This window comes from Hippichthys cyanospilos, chromosome 2, assembly GCF_059441005.1.
Source record: "Hippichthys cyanospilos isolate Australia breed blue-spotted pipefish chromosome 2, RoL_Hcya_1.0, whole genome shotgun sequence".
In the NCBI taxonomy this organism is placed as follows: domain Eukaryota; kingdom Metazoa; phylum Chordata; class Actinopteri; order Syngnathiformes; family Syngnathidae; genus Hippichthys; species Hippichthys cyanospilos.
Genome location: NC_142370.1, coordinates 23,288,516 through 23,312,696, shown reverse-complemented (window position 1 = coordinate 23,312,696; position 24,181 = coordinate 23,288,516). Strand labels below are relative to the sequence as shown.

Below are 24,181 nucleotides of genomic sequence, written 5' to 3'. Positions count from 1 at the left end.
AAAATATATAAATGTAATTCCATCGTATTTTCAAAGCTTTTCAAACAAAAATACTATAAGTATTTATACTATACTATACTATACTATACTACTTATTATAATACTATAAGGTAAACATTACGGTAAAGAAACCGTGTTCTCAACTGCCCCACTGATGCTGGCCCGAGGCTCTTAAAGGGCCAGTATTATGCACCTTTCCCTTTGCCTTAAAGGGGCAGTAACATAAATGTCCATTGGGCAGTGGGCCAAAACAACTCACAAACAAATAAATAACTTTCTAGCTCTTGGCCATTACAAAAAATGAAATTTCAAGTAACTCTGTTAAGTGAAATACTGTGAATTGGCTCCTACAAACATGTCAATCACAGATGCATCGTTCTCCCTTATTGGTCCTGGACAACGCTTTTCACCTCAGCTATCCCTTCATAAACGACGGGATAAGTACCCAAAAGCACAGAGCCCTCCTCCTTGCTCATGAATGAAAAAATGTCAATTATGTGATATCGGTCACTTTAGGAGCGGCATCAGATATGTGCACGGTGACTCACTGTGTGCATGTCAGAAGTTGCTCACCGTGGTCCAAAGCCTGCTCAGGGAGTTTGTGTGAATGCTCAGGCTCATTGAAAATTAGAGGGAACATTGCTGACAGCCAGTCACGTGTGTTGTAGGAGTACAACCTGTGAGCTGATTGACTGATTGTCTAGCCAGTCTATATAGTACGAGCTGTTGACTGGCACCAGCAAGCAATCTCCACCTCACACCTGAGAATGCGCGGAAGAAGCAATGCAGTCAGTACAAAACACAGCACAGTTGCCAATGAATTTCCAGTATTTCCCTTTTTAATGTTTGGCCACTTTAGGCCGACGTCCGAGGTGTGCAATTAAAATCGTCTGTTTGGCATTTAGGAAACCTTCACAGCCCATCTTCTCACTAAAACTTTTTTTTTTTTCAGCTTTGTATCTATATTCTGCTGTATCGCCTCAGAGCAAAACATATAAGTGTTTCTCTTGACCCGTATTATATACTGTAAAGAATACTATATAATCACCCGCACCTTTCTTGTTCGGGTGGTTGTGCATGGCATCACAGCAGCCTACCTTTGACGTCAGTCCAGACAGTGCTTGATTAATGAGATGGGGTCAAAAGTCAGCACTGGCCATAAGGGACCATTCATAACATCACACTCTTAATTGTGTGTCTTTGTCCTCCTTTTATTCAATTTTTCTGTGCACTGCCTTCCTTGTGAAAGTCCTACGACACTTTCAGTTACCTCATACCTTAGGTTCTGCTCTTTTCCTTCTCCGAGGCACTGCTCCGGATCGGCTCTTCATAAGTGGCTGCTTTGTAAAACACTTAAACATGATCTAGTGCCCACAGAGGCTATTCCATTAGCGGTGCTATATATTTATCATCGCGCGCTGGCTCTCACGAGATTACTAACGCCACAATTATCTTGCCTATACCATTTAGAAAACCTCTCCCTTTTATTTTTATTCTGTACCTTGTGTGTTTTCCATTTTATGTTTTATTAATGCTAGCTGGAAGGCTTTCCTCTTAACAGCACCACCAACTTCTTCCCACAGGACGGCCGGCTGAGAGTAAATGACCAGCTGATTGCAGTCAATGGAGAAGCGTTGCTTGGACGGTCAAATCACGCCGCCATGGAGGCACTGAGGCGCTCCATGTCATCGGAGGGCAACGCCAGGGGGACTATCCAGCTTGTGGTTCTGAGAGCATCCAGAGGAGAGGTAACGCTTCATTGTGTTGATGATTGACTGCTGTTAGCACAAACATGTTTCAGTACAACATCACAAAAAAAAACCCAACTAATCACTCTTATACTGTATGTGTCCCCATACAAACAATTGTAGTGTAGGGTTTACAATTATTAGGCCCCAAAACTCAATCGGAAACTCTGCGAATGTTTAAGGGGAAGTCAACTCAATAATGTACTTTACAAATAATAATAGGATGTTCTCATTATTGGTGCACTTGTGGAATAAGAATTAAGCAGCAAAAGACGCCCGTTTTTATCCATCTCGCTGTTTTTCTGAGTTTGGTCATGTGATGTTTGCAATCTGGACTTTGTATGTATATGTATGTATATATATATATATATATATATATATATATATATATATATATATATATATATATATATATATATATATATATATATATATATAAAAAAATTTTTTCTTCATATTTCTTCACATTTCGTTCTTTTTTCTGTAGGGGCAGTCTGACACCAGCAATGCCAGCACAAATCAACCCACTTCTCATCAACCACGTTACAATCAGGTACAAGCGGCCAGCATCAGCCAGCCACCTCAGCTTCAGCGCTCCTCCCTTCTACCTTCTTTGTGGAGACGAGCGTCTGAGCCACTACCTCATGCCCACCAGCAGTATTGCACACAAAGGCCAGGGAAGACGCATGCCACCCACGGTTCGACCCATAGAGAGAGACGAAGTTGTTACACATTTGGTGTCGCACGCGCTAATGTTGAATTCATTGAGGATGCCAGCAGCTATAAACCCGCCCATGGGTTCTTGCCTCATGGCTTCACGCCGAGCGGCTTAATGAGAACGGCGGAAGTAAAGGGGTCCACGGAGTACAGCTGCACACACGGACACACAAAAGTGCAATCGGAAATTGCAGTCGGTTACACACACGGTCACAATGCCCCTCGCGGTTACACGGTGACCCAACCGCACAGCAGTTTGAAGAGGAACGCGTACATAGATGACATCAGGGCAATGGCGGGGCAGATGTACGGAGACCGGCCCGCCAAGAGCAGTCAAGGAAACACACATGGATACAGACACACACACTCACTTAACTACGCATACAATCATGCGCTCACTCGACACCATAACATGTGGCTCTCCGGTGGACCTTGATAAATGTACTCTATGTGTGTAAGGCTTCTCCTGTCTACTTGCTTTAATGCATGGAATTGATCTTTGAAGTCTCGCGTTGTTGTCTGTTGCCTGTCAACCCTTTTCTCTTCATTTTTTGTTTTGGGTGAAATCCAGCCTTTGTGTTATTTCTTTCATTCCACAGCACAATATACATTGCTTTCCTTTTCTGCTAGCCTGCTGTTCCTCTCCTAATAAAGGCAATCCAAAGCCTTCTGCATGCTTGTTTATTTTTCCTTGTTATTTTACATTTATTGACTTCAGCCGTAATTTCCCGATTCGCACTCGGCTTTTTACATGACACTGTTCTCTTTCACTCCCTTTTCTATCTTTGGGTTCTCTCTTTGGCATACAGTACACACCTGTAACAATTAGGGACTGATTCACTAAGATCCCCAAATTGCATGCTCTAAATTGCATGTTCTATTTAACAGATTGCATGAACATGATCTACTGCGATTGCAGTGTAATTGGGAACAGGTGTAAAGGTGTCTACACCATTTAAATGAGGGTTTAGCATGTTTCCTTACTTTGACAGTTTTCATCATGGAAAATTTAGTCGACAGTGCCAATGGTGCTGTAATGGAGTTTGAAGTTATGAATCCGAAATTGTGAGTGGAAGAGGCAATTTAATCCTGGATATTTCACATGCGAATTGTGCATGTTTTTTATTTTTTTTATTTTAAATCTATTTGCATTTTTTACAAAGAGTATTTTGCACAATCATCTACAAACATTTTGTTTTGCCCATTTTCCCATCTGACACACCTAAGCGGATTTCTATTTCGGTTATTGTCCCAAACTAATAATAAAGCAATGGAGACTAGGCATAATGTAAAACACTGTTAAATCTGGAGGGAAAAGTAAAACAAAAAAAACCTACCAGGCGAATTTTAATCCTTCTGTTTTCTGTCATGTTAGACAAGGGAGATTATGTTTTAATCCAGCAAAACCAGTAACTTTTTGTCCAACTATCCAAAAGGTGTTTGATACAAACATCAACAACAACACAACATCATCAAAGGAATAACATACTGGTAATGACAGTGAAGCTTGATGGTGACAGCATCATGCTCTGGGGCTTTTTATAGTTTTAAACATGGTGGAAAGATTTATATACAGTACAGTTCACAACTGGCAGTCAGTGAGAGCAAGAATCCTTTAGACTTCGGTTTGAATGCTCTGATTTAATTTTTGAGTCCACCGGAAGTTGTCAGTCGAGTTGTTCAAATTGTAGGTCACGTTAATTGTGGGAAAGGTTTTGCAGTTATCTTGTTCTTGTTTGTAATGTCACAAAAGAATGGAATTCGAGCAGGCATGTGCATACTTCTTATGTCCAACGTAAGCTTCCAGAAAACAATTGTGCACATGCAGCTCTAGGTTGCAGGCAGGCTAATAGACAGAGCCCCTTCTGTTTACGTATTGTGGTGCATTTAAGGCATTCTGTGAAGACAGACCATCTACTTTGCTTCAGGCTGTCTATTTGCAGGGAGCGAGCAAGCAATGATTAAGGTGTTAGTGATACTGTCACAAATTTCCCACCAATCTGAAAAGTGATTGACAGCGGGTACAGTTGTTAATAATCATACCCTTGGGACCATTGCGATAGAAAAACCTTTCATTATTATATGGCCTGTTCTGCTAGTGACAGCTACGCATCTATTTGTCGGGGAGGAAGCTTATTTAATCCATCAATTCCTTTTCTCCATCTTCAGAGGGTGGGACATTTCTTTGTTGTGGTAGGGGACGACTGGATTGTGATTGTATGCTACAGAGCTTGCATTTATTGTGTGGGATTTTTTTTTTTTAATTGGTTTATGTTTCGGAGACCAGGGACCAGTGGGAATTCAGCCCTGGCAAAAATGCTTATTGTCAGGCTTTGAAATAAATCTAGGTACGATAAAATCCCATGAACAACACTTTTTTTTCCCACAAGTCAATGAATATTATAGGGCTTAATAAGAAGGGACAGTTTCTTACACTGTTTAGACACTAGCCAGTACCTAGGCATATTTGTGGAAATGTAAATGCTTATCATGCATATATATGTATTACTATGCATTATTTATTACTTATTACTGTCGTTTTAAAGTAATTAGTTACATTACAATATTACTGTATTTGAAATGTAATGCATTACACTAGTATTGAATTACTTTTACATTACTCTCACCACCAGAACTGGAAATATGGATTTGCCATTCTGTAGCTCATCACGCTCATTACACATCCAGTGGACGGTTGGTTTAAAGCAGTGCCCCCCCCCACCCCCCCCCCCCCACCCCCACACACACACACACACACACACACACACACTTGACGCGCTGACTATAAATAAGATTATTATCTATATAAAAAATATACAGTATAAGTATACCCAAACCTGTATCCTTTTTAACTAACAAAAAAAAAGCAAAATACATCAACTTTCAACAACTGTAAATTATTTTTTACCGCATTTTTACGGGTTACAGCTTAGTCTAAAATACATCAAACTGACACTTTAAAAAAAAGAAGAAAAGTCTTACTGCAATTTTTCCCCTGGGTTATCTGGCCCACCCCACTATTTGAGAAGCATTGTAAGATTGTAAGATTTAAGCGGTTTTTCATTATGGACAGCAGGAGGTGCTGCAGGTGCTGCATTTACCATTGTCCGTAGCTATAACAAAGATGGCCGCCTCCAGAAATGCCACCCCCTCATGTACAAATCATTTAATGTGTATTGCATCGGAAAACTTAAAAGACAACATACAAAATCTTCATATTACTTAGCTTTAAAGCATAGTGATGCATTGTTTATACTGTAGGCAAAAAATAATTGCTGCATTTCACAATTTCAATGTTAATATTCAAATTCAAGTTCAGTCAGCTAGGTTAGGGACAGATGTGCCAATAATTGATGTTTTGGTGGGGCTAACGTTAGTAGCTAGCCTACATCATTGTTATTGTTTTTAACGTACTGTTAAACATAAATTTTGTACGCTTCATCTTGATACACATTAACCGGAATTCATTATAAACTATATATTAGAGAGAGAGTGCAATTCTCCTCGGGTTTTCTTTTCGCTAACTTCACGTTACTGTGGCACAGCTCTAACTGGTTTGTCAAACTTTGGGAAGTGGACAGCTTTTTAGGTGTCATGCTCAAAGTGCACCAAACATTTATATTCTTATTTATCGCTGATGAAATGAAAGTAATAGGTGTATGTCCATCTTGCGTATGTATTGTTCATTGTTTTGTCCTCTGCTGCTGCTGTATTCATCTCTGTAGATACTAACAATATCACTAAACATTTTGCCCCATATATATATATATATATATATATATATATATATATATATATATATATATATATATATATATATATATGTATATATATATGTGTGTGTGTGTGTATATATATATATATATATATATATATATATATATATATATATATATATATTCACACACACTCACACATATATCACTAGACTGTGCGCATCACATAGATAGTGTGCAGCATACAGAAAGTAACTCACCTGCATAGAAGTATTCTAATTCTGCTTGGACAATCTTTGTTTCTGTCACTATTAAGTCACTATTGACAAATCTGGGCGAAGTTAAATTACAATTAAAGCAAATATCTGAATGCAGTCCTGGATAAGAAAAGTTACTGAATATGTAAACTTCATCCAAAATGTAAATTGTAAAATGTACAGTTTACCTGTACGTGTAAAATTCATCCAAGTGCCTGATATGTTCCCAGATTCCTGTTATTTGCCTATATCCAGTCATTACTTGAGATGCAGTCAACAAAGGGAATAAACATTACTAATCTAATCCTACTGGGTAATAAAATGAGTACCTCTAATCTTATGATGTTTTGGTCAACATACATTTTTTTATTGGTTTGCATGCAGCCCACATTTTTGCGTAAATAAGCCTTTAATAACCATGTTTGCCATCTTTAGTTATTGTCTTTGTATTTTGTTTTTCAGGAGACTCAGCACCACCATACCCACAAGGGGACCTCGGAGCTCAATTCCGGAAGTCTCACTGACAAGTATTCGTACAGCAGCGCTGACAGTGGTAAGTGCACCTTGACTCTACCGCACCGTAAAAAATATCAGTCCATTTCAACTGTCACAACACTGAGTGCTTGTGCACACCCGTTATCTGTGACTGAGTGTGCACAGCATGTTTGTCATCGTGGTTTTGTGAAGGCTTTTGACAAGATTTTTTTTTGTCTTCTTCTTTTTAACGCCACTTGAGCAGGCATTCGAGTGTATTTTGAGGATCCCCCAACCATTCATTTCCAATCCCACTGATCCAGATCCGGGTCACAGTGAAGGTGGAGCTTTTCACAGCTTATTTGATGCGAGAGAATGGGTATTCCCCTTAACTGATCACTACTGCAGAATTGACGGTCTTTCAAACTTAAATTCCCCTTATGAACATTTTGAATTACTGTGTTCAAATTAACCAGCATATTTGACCCGCTCGGCTAAAAGGTCTGCATGTTGACAAATAAAATGTGCCGTAAATCAGTGGTCCCCAACCACCTGTCCACAGCCCGGTACCAGTCCATGGATTAACTGGTACCGGGCCTCGTGGGTCGCACCAGAAATATTGTTTTGGAACTGATTTAGTTTAACAGTTCATTCATTTGTGCTTTGTTTTACTTGATCTATGTTTTTTGGCGCTGCCTCTGGTCGCTGTTGATATTCCATTTTGTAGTGAGAAGGATGGTGTTGTTTTGAGAGCGGTCAGTCGGTGACACATACGGTCCGCATTAAAGATCTCAAGCGTTGACTGATCCGTGGTGATAAACAGGTTGGAAATCACTGCTATAAGTGACAAAAATATGTTGAGTGTTCAAAAAGTATCAACTTTGAGATCCCCCCCCCCACCAAAAAAAAAAAATTCTTAATATTGAGTCAAGTCAAAGTGATTTATTTTGGCCTTGTTCACATACAGTCTCAAAGGGCTTTACAAATTCACTATGGTATCCCTGAACCAAGCTCTCAATACGGCAAATCAAAACTCAGAAAAAGAATAAAAAATAAAACATCTGAGGAAAAAATTAGAAACCCTGAGAAAGGGCCACAGTTTTGGGGAGACCCCCTTCCAGGGTCAACAGGCTGCGATGGATGCCCAGTGGTAAGTTAACACAGTTCAGCATTAAACACTGTAAATTAGAATACTAAGAGTCCATTTATGAAGATGAAACAATGCAGAAAGACTCCTTTGGAGAACGTCTTCATCAAAACTCCAAAATCAGGCCTGGGTCGATCATCTCCACAGCAGCACCTCCATAATGCTAGCCCACCTCAGAGGCTGTTCCAGTCAGACGATCCAAAGGATCCCAAGGAGCAGGAAAAAAAAGAAGAAATGGCTGTCAAACAGTTCAATTTAATGCAAGTGTGCAAAAATGAATCTTAAGTCGGGTTTTAAACATTTCTACTGAGGTAGCAGCTCCACCTTCCATAGGTAGGGCATTCCAAGAGCACCGTAGCCCCAATAGAAGATGCTGGAGTATCTGCAGGCATCTATATGAATTCACATAGCAACTAGTAAACATAGAAAAGAGAACCATGTTAACCATGTTAATGTTTTTGGACTGTGGAAAGAATCTAGAGTACCTGTCAAGAACTCACTGGAGCACAAGGAGAACATGTCAATTCCACACAAACAAAAAAAGAAAAAGTAGCGATTTGAATCCACAACATTCCAACTGTACGCTCTTAAAAAACATTACATTTCTTTCAAGCAATGTGTTTAAATTTTTTATTTACATCATCAAGCCTCACTCTGGCCTTTTTGGACTGGCAAAACAGGAAGTTACTGCCATTTTCTTTTTTTTTCTCAATGCTGCATTAATTTTTCATGCATAAAAAATGTGGACCTTGGAATCATTGCGTTGATGCAGTTTCCTGATTTTCATAAATAATACTGTGCTCAATGTGTGTCATGGAGGGAAAAAAAAAAGTATGCCATTGAGGGGGAACGACAAGAAAAGACAGATTTGTCGTCATAGTTCTTCATTTCCTGTTCTCATATCACCCAGTTAGGAGCTGGAAATTGTCATCTCATTGTCAGTTCTCCATCAAGTTATGGTAGCAGTTTATACACAGGAAGGTTGAACACAAAAGGGTTTACAGGAGATAAGTGATGCCCCTTTTTTTCCTTTCTGAGGGTAAAAGGAAATATTGAAAGATGAAAAAGGTTTGAGTGGTACGTCTGCATGCAAATTAGTCTTGAGTGTTGTTTTAGTTGCTTGCAGTTTTTTTGTCATTTTGATTGTTTTTTTCAGACTGTTTAACCTTTGCGTTGACCCTCCACATTGTGCTTTCTCTTTTTTTTTAATTCAAAAGTTCCTTTTGTAGTGTCTGGTTTGAGATATTTATTGTAGATTGATCGTTTTTTTTTTGTGATGTTTATACTTATCCTCCATCTATGTGTAAGTAAGAACTTTTTTTTTTTTTGCTTATGACATATACTGTATGACCTGTGTGGGAAAATGTACACCAGCCAACAAACCAAACACTTAAGCATTGGCTGTGTTACTTTTTAGCTCCCTATACTGTTGCAACCACCAATGGCAACCATGGTCTCTATGGCAACAGTCTGGAAGACTCCAAGGAAGGTTTCCCCCAGCTGCTTTCCCCAGCGGGCACAGTGGCAGAAATGAGTAGAGACCCGTCTCGCACTTCCTCTCGCTACAGGTGTCCCCTCACTGCTCATTCGTCACACTTTTGAAATCTCACTCAACTGCAAACGTGCCTCTTGCCTATTCAGGCATAAAACACAGTTTACGTCCATTAACCCTTGCGCAGTGCTTTTTCCAATCCTTTGATGTTTACAAAAAAGGTATTTCACAACAAAGTGAAAGCATTGAAAGAAGACACTTGGGAGTTGAAATTTCACCCATTTGGTGACAACATATCAATACAACATGGCACGACGACTTAGTTTTCACACTACTAGGAGTGTGCCATCCCTTGTCTAAAATACTGCGAGATAGATGTGGGTTAGGGTTAGAAAATGACCCAAAAATGATCAAAATACTGCACAATGGCTAAAGTGACAGAAACATTACATTGAGTGCACTGATACACATGATCAAGTCTTTGTAAACCTTAGTATGTACTGTGCATTAGTCCAATGTGAGGCGTTTGGGTGCAGGTGTTTTATTTTTCTCCAATTTCCTTGCTAGAAGCAGCAATGCTGTCGGCAAGCTGTCATTATGAGAAGATTTTGGTTTGAAAACGGAAATCTGTTTTGCAGTGAGCGTTTCTTGGACACCCACAAGACCACCTCTAAGGAAAGACCTCGAATTCGAGAATCCAAAAGCATGGACCTGGGTGAGCTCACACACCTGCACCCACACTGTTTTGTTGCGATATGTAGAATTGGTGTGAGGAATCTGACCAAAAGTGTTAAACTCCAAGGCTTTTCGACAAACTGGATGAATGCACAGGGTTGTATGCGCATGCGTGTGAATGTGAGGCACAGGATTTTGCATGAGTATTAGGTGAAAACTAAGGTTATTTCCTTACATTTGTCACTTGGGGAGCTGAATTTGGACACAGAAGCAGACAAGACACAGAAGTAGAGAAGTAAATATCTGCGTATACAAGATCAATAAAAAATGGACCCCTGGAACACTAGACCTAGTAAACTGTTGCCTGAAAACTAGACGCAGCAGAAAACTAGGATGACTTACAGAGTCGCTGAGCAACTCAAACTTAAATACTGAAAGACACCATGAAGGCTCAAAGAGATTGACATCAAGGACCAAACCACTCACCAGTAGTCACAACAGTATTAACCTTTAGTAACCCTCATGTTTTCTTCTTATGGCCCGTTTTACAAATTTGTTGTTTTCACCAAGCCCCTTGTTTAATTCCTTTTCATTAAACATCAGTTAACGTTTGTTCTCATCTTCTGCCCCTACTCAACGCCAAAGCCACCCCTCTGTCCTATCTCCTATTTCTCTCAGTTTTCTAATCCCTGTTATCCCTGTTCATTAGTTTCTGCACACTGGCTTTCTTCCTGCAGCACACGCCAATGCCACCCAAGCTTGATTGCCTTTCATTATGGACAAAGGTGGTCTTACTACACTCTCCATCATGCCCCACTTCTGTTTCAATCTTTGGCTATTCTAAATCTGTCTGTGTTTCCTCAGTAGTATTTCTGCGCTTGTGTTCATCACTATTGCGTCTTGGCTGAAGCAGGAATATACGACCGCTCGTAAGCGGTATACCGCTCAGGCTATTCAGCCTCATGGCCTCATCGGCTCTCAAGCGTAGCTTGGCCTTTATTAAATACCACTTGCCCGAAACTGGGAAACTCCCTCTGTTGACCTTGAATGCCTTACACTTCAAGAGTATTGACCAGCACTTGAGTACACAGTCATTAAAACGCACGCACATACACACACGCGTACACGCACGCACACGCACACACCGTGCATGATGACTAGTGCAATTCCTGATCCTGTCTTTCCAAGATGCTCTTCATGATCAGATATAGAAACAATTTGCACAGACGCATACTGTAAATACTGTATGCATTGCATAGAAATAAACTATAACAAAGACAACAGGAGAATTTACATTTTTAACAGTCCACTGTGGTACACAGAGACAAACCATAGCATTTGTTGGGAGGTTTTTGCAATTCTCTCTCTGTGCCATCTGTCTTGACAACATTGACGTTTTTTTGTTTTTGTTTGTTTTTTTTGTTTAAATGCATCACTGCTTTCACCCTTTTACATCTCTGGTTTCACCGTGATTCTTTTCCCTTGGGAAAATTGACCTCATGATTTCAGAGGGAGCAGCTCATTGAAAAATGTATTATTGTCTCCTGTGTTGGTCCATATGTGGTGGAAAATCAAGTTGGGCTAATTTGGCTGCCACTTAGCAAAGGTAGTTTTCTTTTTACAAAAAAAACAAAACTAAACAAAACAAAAAAAACTTAACATGTTTTCTGCTAACGTCTCACTCGTCCCATTTTATTTCGAGTCCTCTCCTCTGTATTTTTTGCATGAAATCCCCCCACAAATATCTTTGATTTGAGGGAGCCCTCTCACACTAACTCTGATGATATGTTGGATGGACATTTTATTGTATAAAGGGAAACAAACATACAAAATATCCTTTTTATTCTGTGTTTTCCAGTGGCAGATGAGAGTAATGTAAGATCGCTGGCCGGACATAGAAAGGGTAAGTTTTTCAAATCATTATATCATTAGCTGACTGATCTGATGACTGAGCAACAATTCAATCACAAGGCAAGCAGGCCTCTTTTTACAAACCTTCAAGTGATCCAGACCAGAGTAAGCAAACTAATTGTTGTGAGTCTTGCTCACGTGAAATGTTATTTTGATGGCTGTAGTCGAATTTTACATGTACAAAATCAGTGATGTAGTTTTACTGATTTGTACACTAAATATGCGGGAACTAATGTGTACACTAAATATGCGGGTATCCGGGGAAAGAAAAAAGTATCTTGAGCTCATTTGTTGTTACCCAAGTAAATGACTCAAACTCGTTTCATCCAGTGTGGACTCTGCAAAAGAATTGATCATATCTCCCACTTCCCAGTATTGTAGCTCTAAATGCTGAGTTTTTTTTTTTTTTTTTTTTATTGTGAGATGCCAGGAGATGCCTGCTCAGATTTTATTTGGAAGTCATCTTGAAAGATCTTAATTTTCTTTTGCAGTGTTATATTTTATCTCACCTTGTTTCTGGCTTGGCTTTGTGAAACACATGTGGCAGCAAATGAGCCTGTTGCTGGCATATAACAGACAGTCACCTCAAATGGCTTATACACAGTGCCTTTCCCGCCATCCTATCCTTAAACTCATCTTCATCCTTCTTTTCCCCTGCTTACAGCTCCTCCCAGCTCCACTGGTATGATTTTCCTGGAATGTCTTATCACTGCCCATAACTGCGACCCACGATAAATAAATGTGTCTATTTATGCTCTGCAGAATTCCGCTCATGTTCTTTTCCTCTCATCTCCCACTGACGTCTTTGCTAATGCGTATTGACAGTGCTTTTGCGCGTTTCTCATTTTTGCTGACACGGCGTATTGGGCAGGCTTCTGTGCTACACCCCCTCCCTTAAATGGCCTCAGTTTTTTTTTTTTTATGGGTTTGACATATTTCATTAGATGGATAGTCTTAAGAGGCCTGCCTACCCCTTTTTTAATCTTGCTAAAACCCTTTTTTCCTCTTAGGCGGAAGAGCTTGACTCCTCTCTCTTTTCTCCTCCCTCCCTTCTTTTTTTCCATTCCTTTTGATTCTTCACTTCTAATTCTTATTTTTAACTTCCAAATAAATCAGTTTCTTTGTCATTCATTTTCTCACAGTTTTTTAATCTCCTTTACGATAGATCCAAATTTGCCAATATTGGCAATGTGTTTTGGTACGAATTTCGAAGCATTTCAGAACCAGAACCAGTGTTATGTAATCGTGGGGCATTTTGACTGAACGAGCTGCTCAGAGAATATTTTTTTTTGAGATGAGGAAAGGCCTAAAGATTGCTTAATTTCACACTGTATATTTGTAAGGGTAGCCACTGAAAAGACCTTATAAGGCAATAGTACTTTCGCATATCTCGTTTACAGCTACTTTAACATCTTATAATCTGCTAAGACACAATAGGCATTATACAAGTTTATTATTACAAACAGACAACATAGTGCATACTGTGCCTTGCTTCGCCTTGTTCCAGCTGGGGAAGGCCTACTCCCATCAACCTTGTCCCGGTCGACTTTTAGGCTGCTCGTCAAATGTGTGCACCAGGTTGAATCGGTGGCAAACAGGTGGACATGATACAAACAGATCCATGAAAGCGCCTGCTGGCACAGTGAGCAACCATCTGTGATGAGCGTTGATTTCACCCTCTACTGGATCGGGCTGATGATGAGATCCACCTCTCCGGCACTCATCCATTCCATTAAACCCTCATTATTCATTTAACTCCGACCTTAACCACCTGGCACATGGAGTGAGCACACCCAGACTTACCTTAGAAAAAGGGAATTTTGTGTGTGTGTGTTTTTCCTTTGCCCCTTCTCACGCAGCCAAGGGCTCACACAACTTTTCACGCCGAGGTATCAAGACTTTATTTTTTTTCAAAAAACTTCAAATTTGTAAGCGTGCATCCACACCCACACAACTGGTAAGGTTTGCCCGTATAGTGCGCAAGTATGCTAGAAAGGAGCTTAAATCTATCAGGCTGCAAGCTGGACAGCCATAATTACATTTGTGACACAAATCCTGCCTCTCAAATTGAGCGTTTTATTCTTGAACGCTCCCCCCTCTCTATTTATAACTTCTTATTCCCCACAAATCCCACTTCCTCACGGAAAGTTAATTTAAGATTTCAAAGGAAAGTACGCTCATCCCCCACCCTCCACCTCTTTTGACAAGAGTCTCTCCAGTTTCACATTTTTTCTGACCCGTTTTGAACCACTTGACACTTCTGTTTCCAACAAGAAAATCGTCAATGCCATAATTCAGGGCAGCCATACATAAAATGTTAAAATACTGAAAAACTTATTTTAGGAACTGTTCCATACTCTCTCCCTCACAACTGGTCGGTTGAGTTGGAAATGTTCGAGAAAGGAGGAAAAGAAAGGACTTTAGGTTATTTTCAAGGTCTCCAATCTGAACAAGCTTTCTATCTGAAAGCTCATCTGCCAATTAGTTCTGACAAATCAGGAAAAAAATACCAGGGCTTTATGCACTTAATACACCTGCTCCGCTTTCTCTTATCAATCACCCAGGGCCAACTGCTGGTGAAACACTGGGCCCAACTCTGGGCCTCTGGAAGTCCAGCTCTCTCGAAAGTCTCCAATCAGCAATGTCGGAGGTCCAGCAGAATGACATGCAGGCCCAGGTCCCATTTCACCGCCCACGTCCACACATGGTCCGGGGACGCGGATGCAACCAGAGTTTCCGGATTGCCATTGACAAGTCATATGAAGGACCTTCTGAAGATGGTAAGGCTTCATGTTATTGACTGCACATTTTGTAACACAAACTCTTCCTGTTTTACTGGAGGCTGGCCAAGCCACATTGCTTAGAATAATGCCTTGGGATTTCATCTATTTAGCAATTTAGGAAACGCTTTCATTCTTTTAGTCGCACACAGTTGTGATCGGAAAATATACTCTTTTCATGGTCTTGTTCATTTGGGGAGAGTAATGATTTATTATTATTTAACTAGACCAAGACCTTTGAATTTGTTTGGAATTATTAGTTTCACTCTGTCAAACACAAGCTTTGAAATCTATTCATAATTTTGGCACTGGACCACTTTTTACAGTTCATCTGAATGGGTGCATTTTCTGGCACGGACTGTTACGTTTGTCATCCGTTAACACTGGCACTCCCTGAGCACGATGCTACCACCAAAATGCTTCACATTCACACAACGCTTTTAAAGAACACTTTTCCAATATAGTCTTCTTTAAAAGCCGTATCTCAACTGTTCCAAAAGTATAGTCTTTTTGGACTAACAGTTCAAATATCGTCTTGTCAAACCGTGAAATCTTCTTCGACAAGATACCTGACTTTTTCTTGGCAGTGACAAATTTCAGTCAAACTCGAAAGTGTCAATTTTAATATAAGCCATCACTCAATAGATGACGACCCATCTGAGCTGAGCTCCGGTCATGAAACACCGGCCAGCAGCTCCTCTCGCCAGGACCTGGATGTTGACGATGTGAACATGCGGAAGAAAGTCAACGGGAAGAAGCAAGAGAAAAAGAGCAAAGGAAAAAAGAAAAGTGAGGATTCTGCAGAGGATATGGAGAAGAAGACCAAAAAAAAAGGCTTTCCGCTTTTGAGGTAGGAGACACAAAAAAAACATTGTTAGTGTAGAGGCTTTTCCACCAAAGCTGACAGGTGAACTAATATGTTGTGCTTATTCATTATGCATAAATCAAGGCAAGTAAGAATCTTTCTGCCCTACAATACATTTCACAAATTAACAAAGAGTCACTGCATATACGACTTGTATTGCAACCTTGATTGCAGTAGAAAGAAACCGTTATCAGCCAATCTCAGCAGTCCATTGACACATTACCTACCCAAACCGCTTATCAGCCATTTATCAACATGTTCCCATCTTGATTGTAGTGAGCCCAATTCACCTTATCTTTTGGCAGTGACACGGTGTGGCCACTGTATCGCCACACTTCCAACTCTGCGGATTCAATTAGGCTGTTGCAACAAAACGCAAGCCCGCAGATGGCAGATAACATTTCAATCAGCTATAGTGTCAAGGGCAGTAATGGAGGAGATGTTCACACTGGAAAAGGAGGGCGGGGTGAAGGACACGCATACTCGGAGTGCATCTTAAGAGAACATTCACGTATTATTATTTTGCATTTTAAAAATACAATTCCATATAGTGCGCAAGTGTCGAAAGATTTTCATATGAAGCCAATTTGGAACCAACACAACGACCCATCTCTAAAGTAAATGCGTTAAATAGCTTCGTCGAGCTACATACTCCAGGTTACAGAAACTACCATAGTTCATTACCCACTCCCACCACTCAAATTCAACTGGAGCACTCGCACTGGCCTTTCTCTGTCCAAGTTGATTGTTATTGACTTTGAAATATGACTTAATTAGCTGTAGCATTGTGTGGTTCAATCCAATTGCAGCTCTCAAATGTTATTTTAGTCTGGTTGCAGCATTAAGAAAAGGGCAACTCATAAACATATGACCTCACTTTACCACTAAGGTGACATTGTGTACAACAGAAGCCTGCAAAACAACTCCCGAACATCATAAATGTTTGCTTTGGATCTTCAGTAACTGAGACCTGTGCATATTTTGGCAACCGCATGCAGCAAACATTAGGTGCACTGGAAGCACCCTAGAAATAAAATATTGAACAGACAGCAGTGAAGCCTTCACATAGAATGGTGCCTCAGGGGCCAATGACAAAGCACAAAAAGAGGAAAGCATTTCTCTTCTAGCAACTCTGCTTTTTAGGCACACTTTTTAAGACCTTATCGACATTGCAGGTTGTTAAAGTTCAAATCCTTTTTACGTACGACAAACTTTGTGGTAGTAAACAAATGGTTAGTTCTATCCTTTACTATTCTATCCATTCCTTTTTTTCTTCTTTGACTCACATTATCAATAATAGGAATAGGATGAGGATTACTTTAATCGTTTAATTAGTTCAGTTTAGTTTAATAAAACGCATCCAGATCATGTTAACTGTGTGTGGCCGATTTCATTTTTTTTAATTTTTGGCTGTGTTTCCAAACTGATTTTGTGATATCCGTCAATATTGTTCCATCCTTTTCTTCACTTGGAAAAAACAAAATATGCCACGGGAGATTTAAAAGTAATTGGAGCCGCTGATGCAGAGCGAATGCTAGCAACAGGCACAGTACAATAAAATGCCACCATATTTAATTTATTTAGCACTCTGAATTGGGGATTGAGTGTGTTTTCAGCACAAGGTTGTCTTGTTTGTATGGAGTTGTGACTCATTACTCTTTTGTCGTCATAGGTTGTGCGAGCCGTTTCCACAACTTACTTTCTGGTGACAACTTCAACACATGCGCATGCATTTGTGTCCATACAATATTTGGTATTGTAATATTTATTTTGCAGTTCTAACAAATTTGGAGGTGTTTTCCTCTCAGAACAGTAACAAGCAGTGCATTCCCTTGTGTACTCAGTTGTAAAAATGAAAAAGGATCTCATGCTGTGCAGGGATGAGAAATTTAGTGGCGTCCTAATCTCGTTGCTTGAGATCTCACTCCATCCCTAGCCGATACTCATCTTTTGAAGGAAACAAGCAATCATCACAGAAAAAAGTAATAAGAAATGAACTGGTGGAAAATTGAGTATTCAAAATCAGACATTGCTTAAAATTTATGGTCCAACATATTTATTTAGAAAAGCGTTGTGCCATTTTTAGGCAGCCACGATCAAACAATAATGTGACTCTTAATAAAAGTTGCTGTAAAATATTCGGCTCACTCCTCATGAGTTAACTGCTCCGGCTGTCTCAGTTTTGAAGGCTGCCTCTCTTGACTACATTTGTCACTATCTTCCACAGATATCCAGTAGGACACCTTTGAATTGTTTTTGAATTGTGTGTTACCTTTTGTTCGTATTTTTTGTTTTTTTTTTCAATAGATGATTACTATGTCCATGTCTTTATCCAGCTTTATCCAGCTGAAAAAGACAGATGTTTGCCTGTCCTACACTGGCAGATACCATTCACAATATTTTAAGCATACATCCATTATTAAACTACTCGTGAAGTGGTGTCTCGTGAGGAGTCATAGTCGTGTAAATCAGCGTTGTACTTAAGATACTTTGCGCTCGCAATTCGTTGTCACGGAGATAAAAAAAAGACACACAATTTTGAGCTGTACTCACTCGAACATACATTAATTTAAACTGAACATAATTTAGAGTCATACTCATAAGACTAAACACAGTTTAGTTGTACTCATACCAATGGTTAAACACGCATATGAATTGTTAAAACACGCTAACTTCCTTTTGACAGCGATCTTACTCTATATTGATCCCTGTAGTTTTACTTTGGTAGTCTTTGTCAATTGTTTTGTTTCAGTGACATTTGCCTCGCAAAATGCATGGCATATCTATCCTGTCTGGTAGCATTCCATGCTCAATTTTCATCATATTATATGCAATGACAATTGATTTTGTGGCGGGAGATTTTCATCATATGATTATGGCTTGATTGGAGCGGAGGACGTCTAATTCTGTGCATTTCTGGGGGCGCATACTTAGTAAGGGATGCATAGCCGAACTAAGCAACATGATTGATTGAACTTGGTCATGTCAAAGATATTGTCATCCTTCATTTCATTTTAATGTGGTTTATGTAAAAAAAATATTAGCTCAGCTGAGCTTTAGGATTCAGAGTTTTCAAAGATTTAAGTATATGCTCATTTGTATAGCGTTTGAGTGCAAGGATTAGTTTGATTTAGCATGGTGCAGTCAGCAGGTCGGGGTTTGACGGATGCAGCTTGTGACTCACTGTCTCACTTTCAGGTGGCATTGGCCACACTCTATCTTAATTCCATTCCCCGATCGTTCGGTGTGCCAGCGTTCAACTGCCAAGACAAATCCTGACTGGTGGTGACAAATCCCAGGCCCCGGGATCAGCGTTCAGCCAACAGTACCGGAGAGCATTCTGCTGAGACTCCTCCTCCTCCGCCAATATTGGGAACATGAAAGCCAGCACTGATACGCTGTTTACAAATCCACACAACATCGTGCTAAACCCCATTACCCCAACCCAACACCCCTGCACCTTCACGACATTTCTCCATGTGTAGTGTTGAAGAAATCCGACAGAGAGGCAAGCCAATTAGCGTGGTCCGTTCCGCTTTTATCCTATCGCAGTCTGTCAGGATGTAACTGGCTGAACGGCAGTCACCGGTGAACTGCGTTCAACGTAACCCACTTGTCAAACTGAAAGAACTCGCCGCAAGATGATTTCGGGTGGATTACTATGGTTGAGTTGGGGAACCTTGCCTCTTTGCTCTCTTCCCTCTAACCCTTGCTCTTTTCCCATAGAGCCTTTTTCTACTCAGCTTGTTCTGAAATCATATTTGCCACTGCCACCACTTTGCCCAATCTTGGGTATCCAACCCAACAAAAGAAGGCATGTCAATAAATGTTGTTGCCACTTGCACATCAAGGTAATTTACTCCAAAACAACCTCCCGATATGTTTACCACACAAAATGGTCTGTTATGCATTTTTGCTCATATAGGCTCTCAGAGTACGAATCTGGATAATCTTCTGATAGTTCTTCCTGTATGTAAAGTGCCATTTGATTATCATAGAATAATCATATGAATAAGTTTTAGGACTTAAAAAAAAACAGGACTGAGATGTTACAAAAGGTTTAAAAGCAAGAAAAAAATTTCAAGTAGAAGAAATAAAATGTCTCCAAACTTTGTGGAGCCCTCAGCGACTCAAGGAGTTCATACCAGTCCCCCATGGTGTCAAACTTAGTCCTGGGCTGGTGGAAAGAGTGGGTGTTAGAGGACCGTAGGTTTGTTGTAGAGCTGCGTGGGCTAAGAAGCTCACTAAGGTTTCAGGGGCATTTCCATGGAGACATGAATAGGGGAGAAAAAGAAGAATCAAGAATCGAGTGGTATCAGACTAACATTCTAGTTTTCCCAGAATTGTTAAGATTCAAGAATTTTAGTGCTTTTTAAGGCTGACGTTTTTCCTATTTTGGAGGTGGGGGTTTGTATATTGCGTTATATGTGAGCATCTTACATTTTTTTTTTTTTTTTTTTGCTGGTCCGACAGTCGTCGGTTGTCAGTGCCCCACACCCACTCCGTCATCATTGGTCCGCCATTTTTTCAAGCCAGACCAATATATAATCGTCGGTCAGTCAGTCAGTCAGTCAGTCAGTCCGTCCTCCGCCAACACAGAAACACATATGTAACTAAATAGCGCAATTTTCTGCGGAGGAGCTCAGCAGACATGCTGTGTTGTACTGGGGAGTGGACACTCCTACAAGGCGTCGAGAAATGGCAGGAAATTCAATTCTCTTGTCGGATGTTTGCACAAAAACATTGAACAATGGCAAGAAAAGATGAACAATGGAAGAAAAAGATAAAACATAGACAATGCAACTACACAAAAAAGATGGCTAAAACACGGTCAAATCCACCATTGTATGGTAACTGGAAAGCACAGCTTCTCTGCTTTCATAATGGTGTTTCATAATGGTGTCATTTATTGTGACAAACCAGTCACAATAGCAAATGCTGTAGCCTATTTGACAAATATGATAAATACATAAAATTGACAAAGATGGCATATCCATGTTGCTGTTGCTGTTATGACGAATGACAAAGGTGAGAAATGCCTGATCACAGCAACTGAAGTCATCATAACAACAAATTCAATAAACCCTGTGTAAAAGCACTGTGTAATCAGCACTGATGAAAATTTGAAGGCTCTCATTTTCCTTAAAAGGCACAATCATTAATTCACCTTTTTGGAGGTGAAACGAGTTTTGAAACTGTACTGTAACAATTTAAAAATGATTGCAAAAAAAAATAAAAAATCAACTGAAGTGTGGACTTCTTCCAATATCTACCACATCTACAGTATGCTTGCGTACTCTATTTGGACCACTGAAAAATCAGATTTTCCAGAAGAAGAAAAAAAAGATGCGCTACCTAATACCGCCACTGGTTAATCCACTACAGCTGGATTTCTTTGATCCACCATCTCATCTGGCATTTAAAGGCAGTTAGCCGATCCATCCTGGAGTCTTTAAGTGCCTTTTTATTCATATTGGAATTCCCTTTTATAAAATATACATTAAGCTCTTCCTTTTGCCCATAGCTCCAAGTTTTCTCCTGTGGATAAGCAATATTGCTCCTTTAACCACATCTCTTTTCATCCCTTGATGAACCTTATGAATTGTTGATGAAAAAGCAGCTCTTCTGCAGCATTCCAGGGTGAAGGCTCACTTATCAAGGATGGCTTGATTTCCTTCGCCACGCCGCCATTTGTTTAAATCCTGGAGATACTGGTGTTACTTAAATCCATTATTATTCGCAAGCTTGTCCGACAATCCAGTCCCCAATGCACTTTCTCAGAATCAAGGCCTGTCCGCCCACCACCGTTGCTCATAATTGTTGGGAAAAAAAAAAGTGAGTATTGTTATTGTTGAAAATGAGTTTTGCACAGCAGAAACAGCATCCTCTCTGCGCTACTGAGGCGCAATTTCTAATTTACAATTTCCAGTGTTGGCGAATGGACACGGGCGCTATCGCCGTTACCAGCCCCTAGAAAACAAATTAATTTCTCCCTCTACTTTCTGCCAACCATTCAGTGTAACGGGCAGCTTTCCTGAAATGATGTGCCGGTTTGCTTCCACTGATGTGAGCTGCCAGTCAAATATCAGAGGGCTGGGAAATCATCACTAAGGATGATGAGGGAGTCTTCATGCATATATATCAGCTGATAAAGGCTCAGTCAAAACACGTTCCTGCATCTCCAATTCTGCACCTGAATCAGCTGGATCTTATAGGCCATTCCTTGATATGCCCTCTTCTGTTCCTACGCAACGAGATTTTCGTGTTTTTTTTTTTTTTTTTGGGGGGGGGGGGGGTTATCCCTTTCATGTTATGGCAACACCTTTCTTTCTCCTCCATTAAGTCGATTGCCTAGTCTGAAAGTTTCTTTTGATTCCCGGTTTTCTGCATTTACTCTGCAAATTTGAGCCACTCCCTCAGAATCAATAATATGAATCAATTGTATGATCTTATAAACAACTGAACACACCGTTTTTGTCTTTTTTTTTTTCGCTTTACCAAGCAAACCTGCCTCAAAATTCTCCTTCATTCAAAGCTGGGTCATGCATCGGTTTTTCATTCGTTTGGGAGGCTAAAACAACTGGGGTTTTTTTTTAAATCAATGTTCTTATGTTTGTCTCCAGTGACTCATCCAGACGGGAATTTGACACCACCTTTTAGGCGATGAAATAATATGCACAAGGTAATAATCAAATGAGACCCTGAGCGAATGCAGACTTCCATTTGTGTTGATCAGCTATGCAATTCATCACTTCTTAATGAGTTAGGACATTTGAATTGGCCCTCAGGGATAGCCAGTTTCAAGTGTAGGCGCATTGGTATCGGCGAGCCTGCTCAGAGCCGGTTCAGCTGCTGACTGCCCATCACTAAGCTGCTAATTAAAACTTCTCAAGATGCAACAGGAAACGATCACAAACAATTCTTATTTGACCATGCATTAGTCATACGCACTGATGCATTGAAGGACAGGACGGCAGGAAGCAATTACATATCCACTGTCCTGTCCAGTCATTTTCATACCAAGGGTGACGGATGGACCTTCTCTGTTGTTTAATGTTGGCTAATGACTCACTCATGTAAGAAGTCACTCCCTAGCTGTCTGTCGAGAGTAAAGCAAAACAAATAAGAGTTTTCTTGTAGATAAAGCATGTTCATTGTGTCTTCTCTGAAGATGTGTGGGGTCCAGATCCCCACTTATATCCCGTGTCTTTCAGCCTCTCCCACGGCTTCTTGAAAGCTTTACACATCAATTGCAGCAACTGATGCAAATACTGTAATTCCCCAACTATGCAAAGGGGAGTGGGGGATATATACAGTAGATATATTTCTCCTATTCTGCTTGGACCTTGCAAACCTTCAATCCGGATATGTTTTTCACATGATAAAAGTCTAATTTAGGGATCCATCTGATATGACTGCTGAAAGTCAGATCTGAGTCAACCCAAGATTTCAGATTTTCTATCTGGTTTCTAATGACAGTGAATTTTCTGCCAAAAATAATAAGCTCTGTTTTGCTTTGTATGGAATTTTGCTTCATTTAGTTGTTGATCTTCTCTAGGCAGTGACACCCGAGATTAATTGAACTGCTGTCATTTGGGGACATTGATAAATATACCTGTCATATGCATATCTGGCATGTGCATGACCCTGATAGCCAACATTGATGTCAGAAGGTAATAAATTGGATGGAATGGGTGCAAGGACTGACCCTTGAGGGACCCCCGCATGTCAATAAGATTCAAAACTTCCAACAGTCACAAAGGAACTCCTTTCCTCTAAGAAGGCCCTGAACCATTTTTGGACTTCCATGTAATCCCACTCAATCTTTCATCCCGTGCAACTGTATTTTATTGCCAAAACAACAAATACATTGTTATCTTGTCATAGATGATGCGTTATCCTGCATTGTAATGTTCCCTCAGCGCATTCAATGTGAAGCTATTTAAAATGGAATTAACATTGTGTCAACGTTTCAGAAACTTCCTCTCTCACGCTCTCTTCCTTTTGGTGGTATTGTCTGTATTTTATAAAGAGGATTCAGGCTAGATACCTCAAGGAGGTGCAGGACATTCATAATTATGTCAAGTGAAACATTGGTACCAACTGGCTATGTTTGCATATTGAGCAGAGAGGAGCCTGTTTTGGCTTGTTGAGATGTCAGTCAGCGTTAGTGGCCCAAGTTGACCTTGCGGTTAAGCGTCATCCTTTTGTAGCCCGATCCTCATCTGCATTAAGGCTTTAACGTAAAGAATAGTCCACAGCCTGGAAAATTTTCCAAAAGCATCAGCATAAAGGCGAGAGAAGCTCTCTTACACAACTCTACAGTGTTAATCTCTTTTAGCTGCAAACTCCACTGCGATATGTGCGCTTCTCTCAAAATATATACAGAGCAATCTAAT

The 24,181-nt window shown here is 40.1% G+C and overlaps 1 protein-coding gene across 2 annotated transcripts in view; it reads left to right on the top strand.

The window, feature by feature from the left end:
* Positions 1–24,181, top strand: part of LOC148427885 (partitioning defective 3 homolog B-like) — a 96,320-nt gene that overhangs the window by 43,440 nt on the left and 28,699 nt on the right. For both annotated transcript variants that reach the window (XM_088408547.1, XM_088408546.1), the window contains exons 12-19: positions 1,584–1,748; positions 2,236–2,301; positions 6,901–6,991; positions 9,477–9,627; positions 10,190–10,266; positions 12,085–12,129; positions 14,702–14,917; positions 15,563–15,767. In XM_088408547.1, the coding sequence (XP_088264673.1) occupies positions 1,584–1,748; positions 2,236–2,301; positions 6,901–6,991; positions 9,477–9,627; positions 10,190–10,266; positions 12,085–12,129; positions 14,702–14,917; positions 15,563–15,767 (1,016 nt within the window). The remainder of the gene's footprint in view (positions 1–1,583; positions 1,749–2,235; positions 2,302–6,900; positions 6,992–9,476; positions 9,628–10,189; positions 10,267–12,084; positions 12,130–14,701; positions 14,918–15,562; positions 15,768–24,181) is intronic.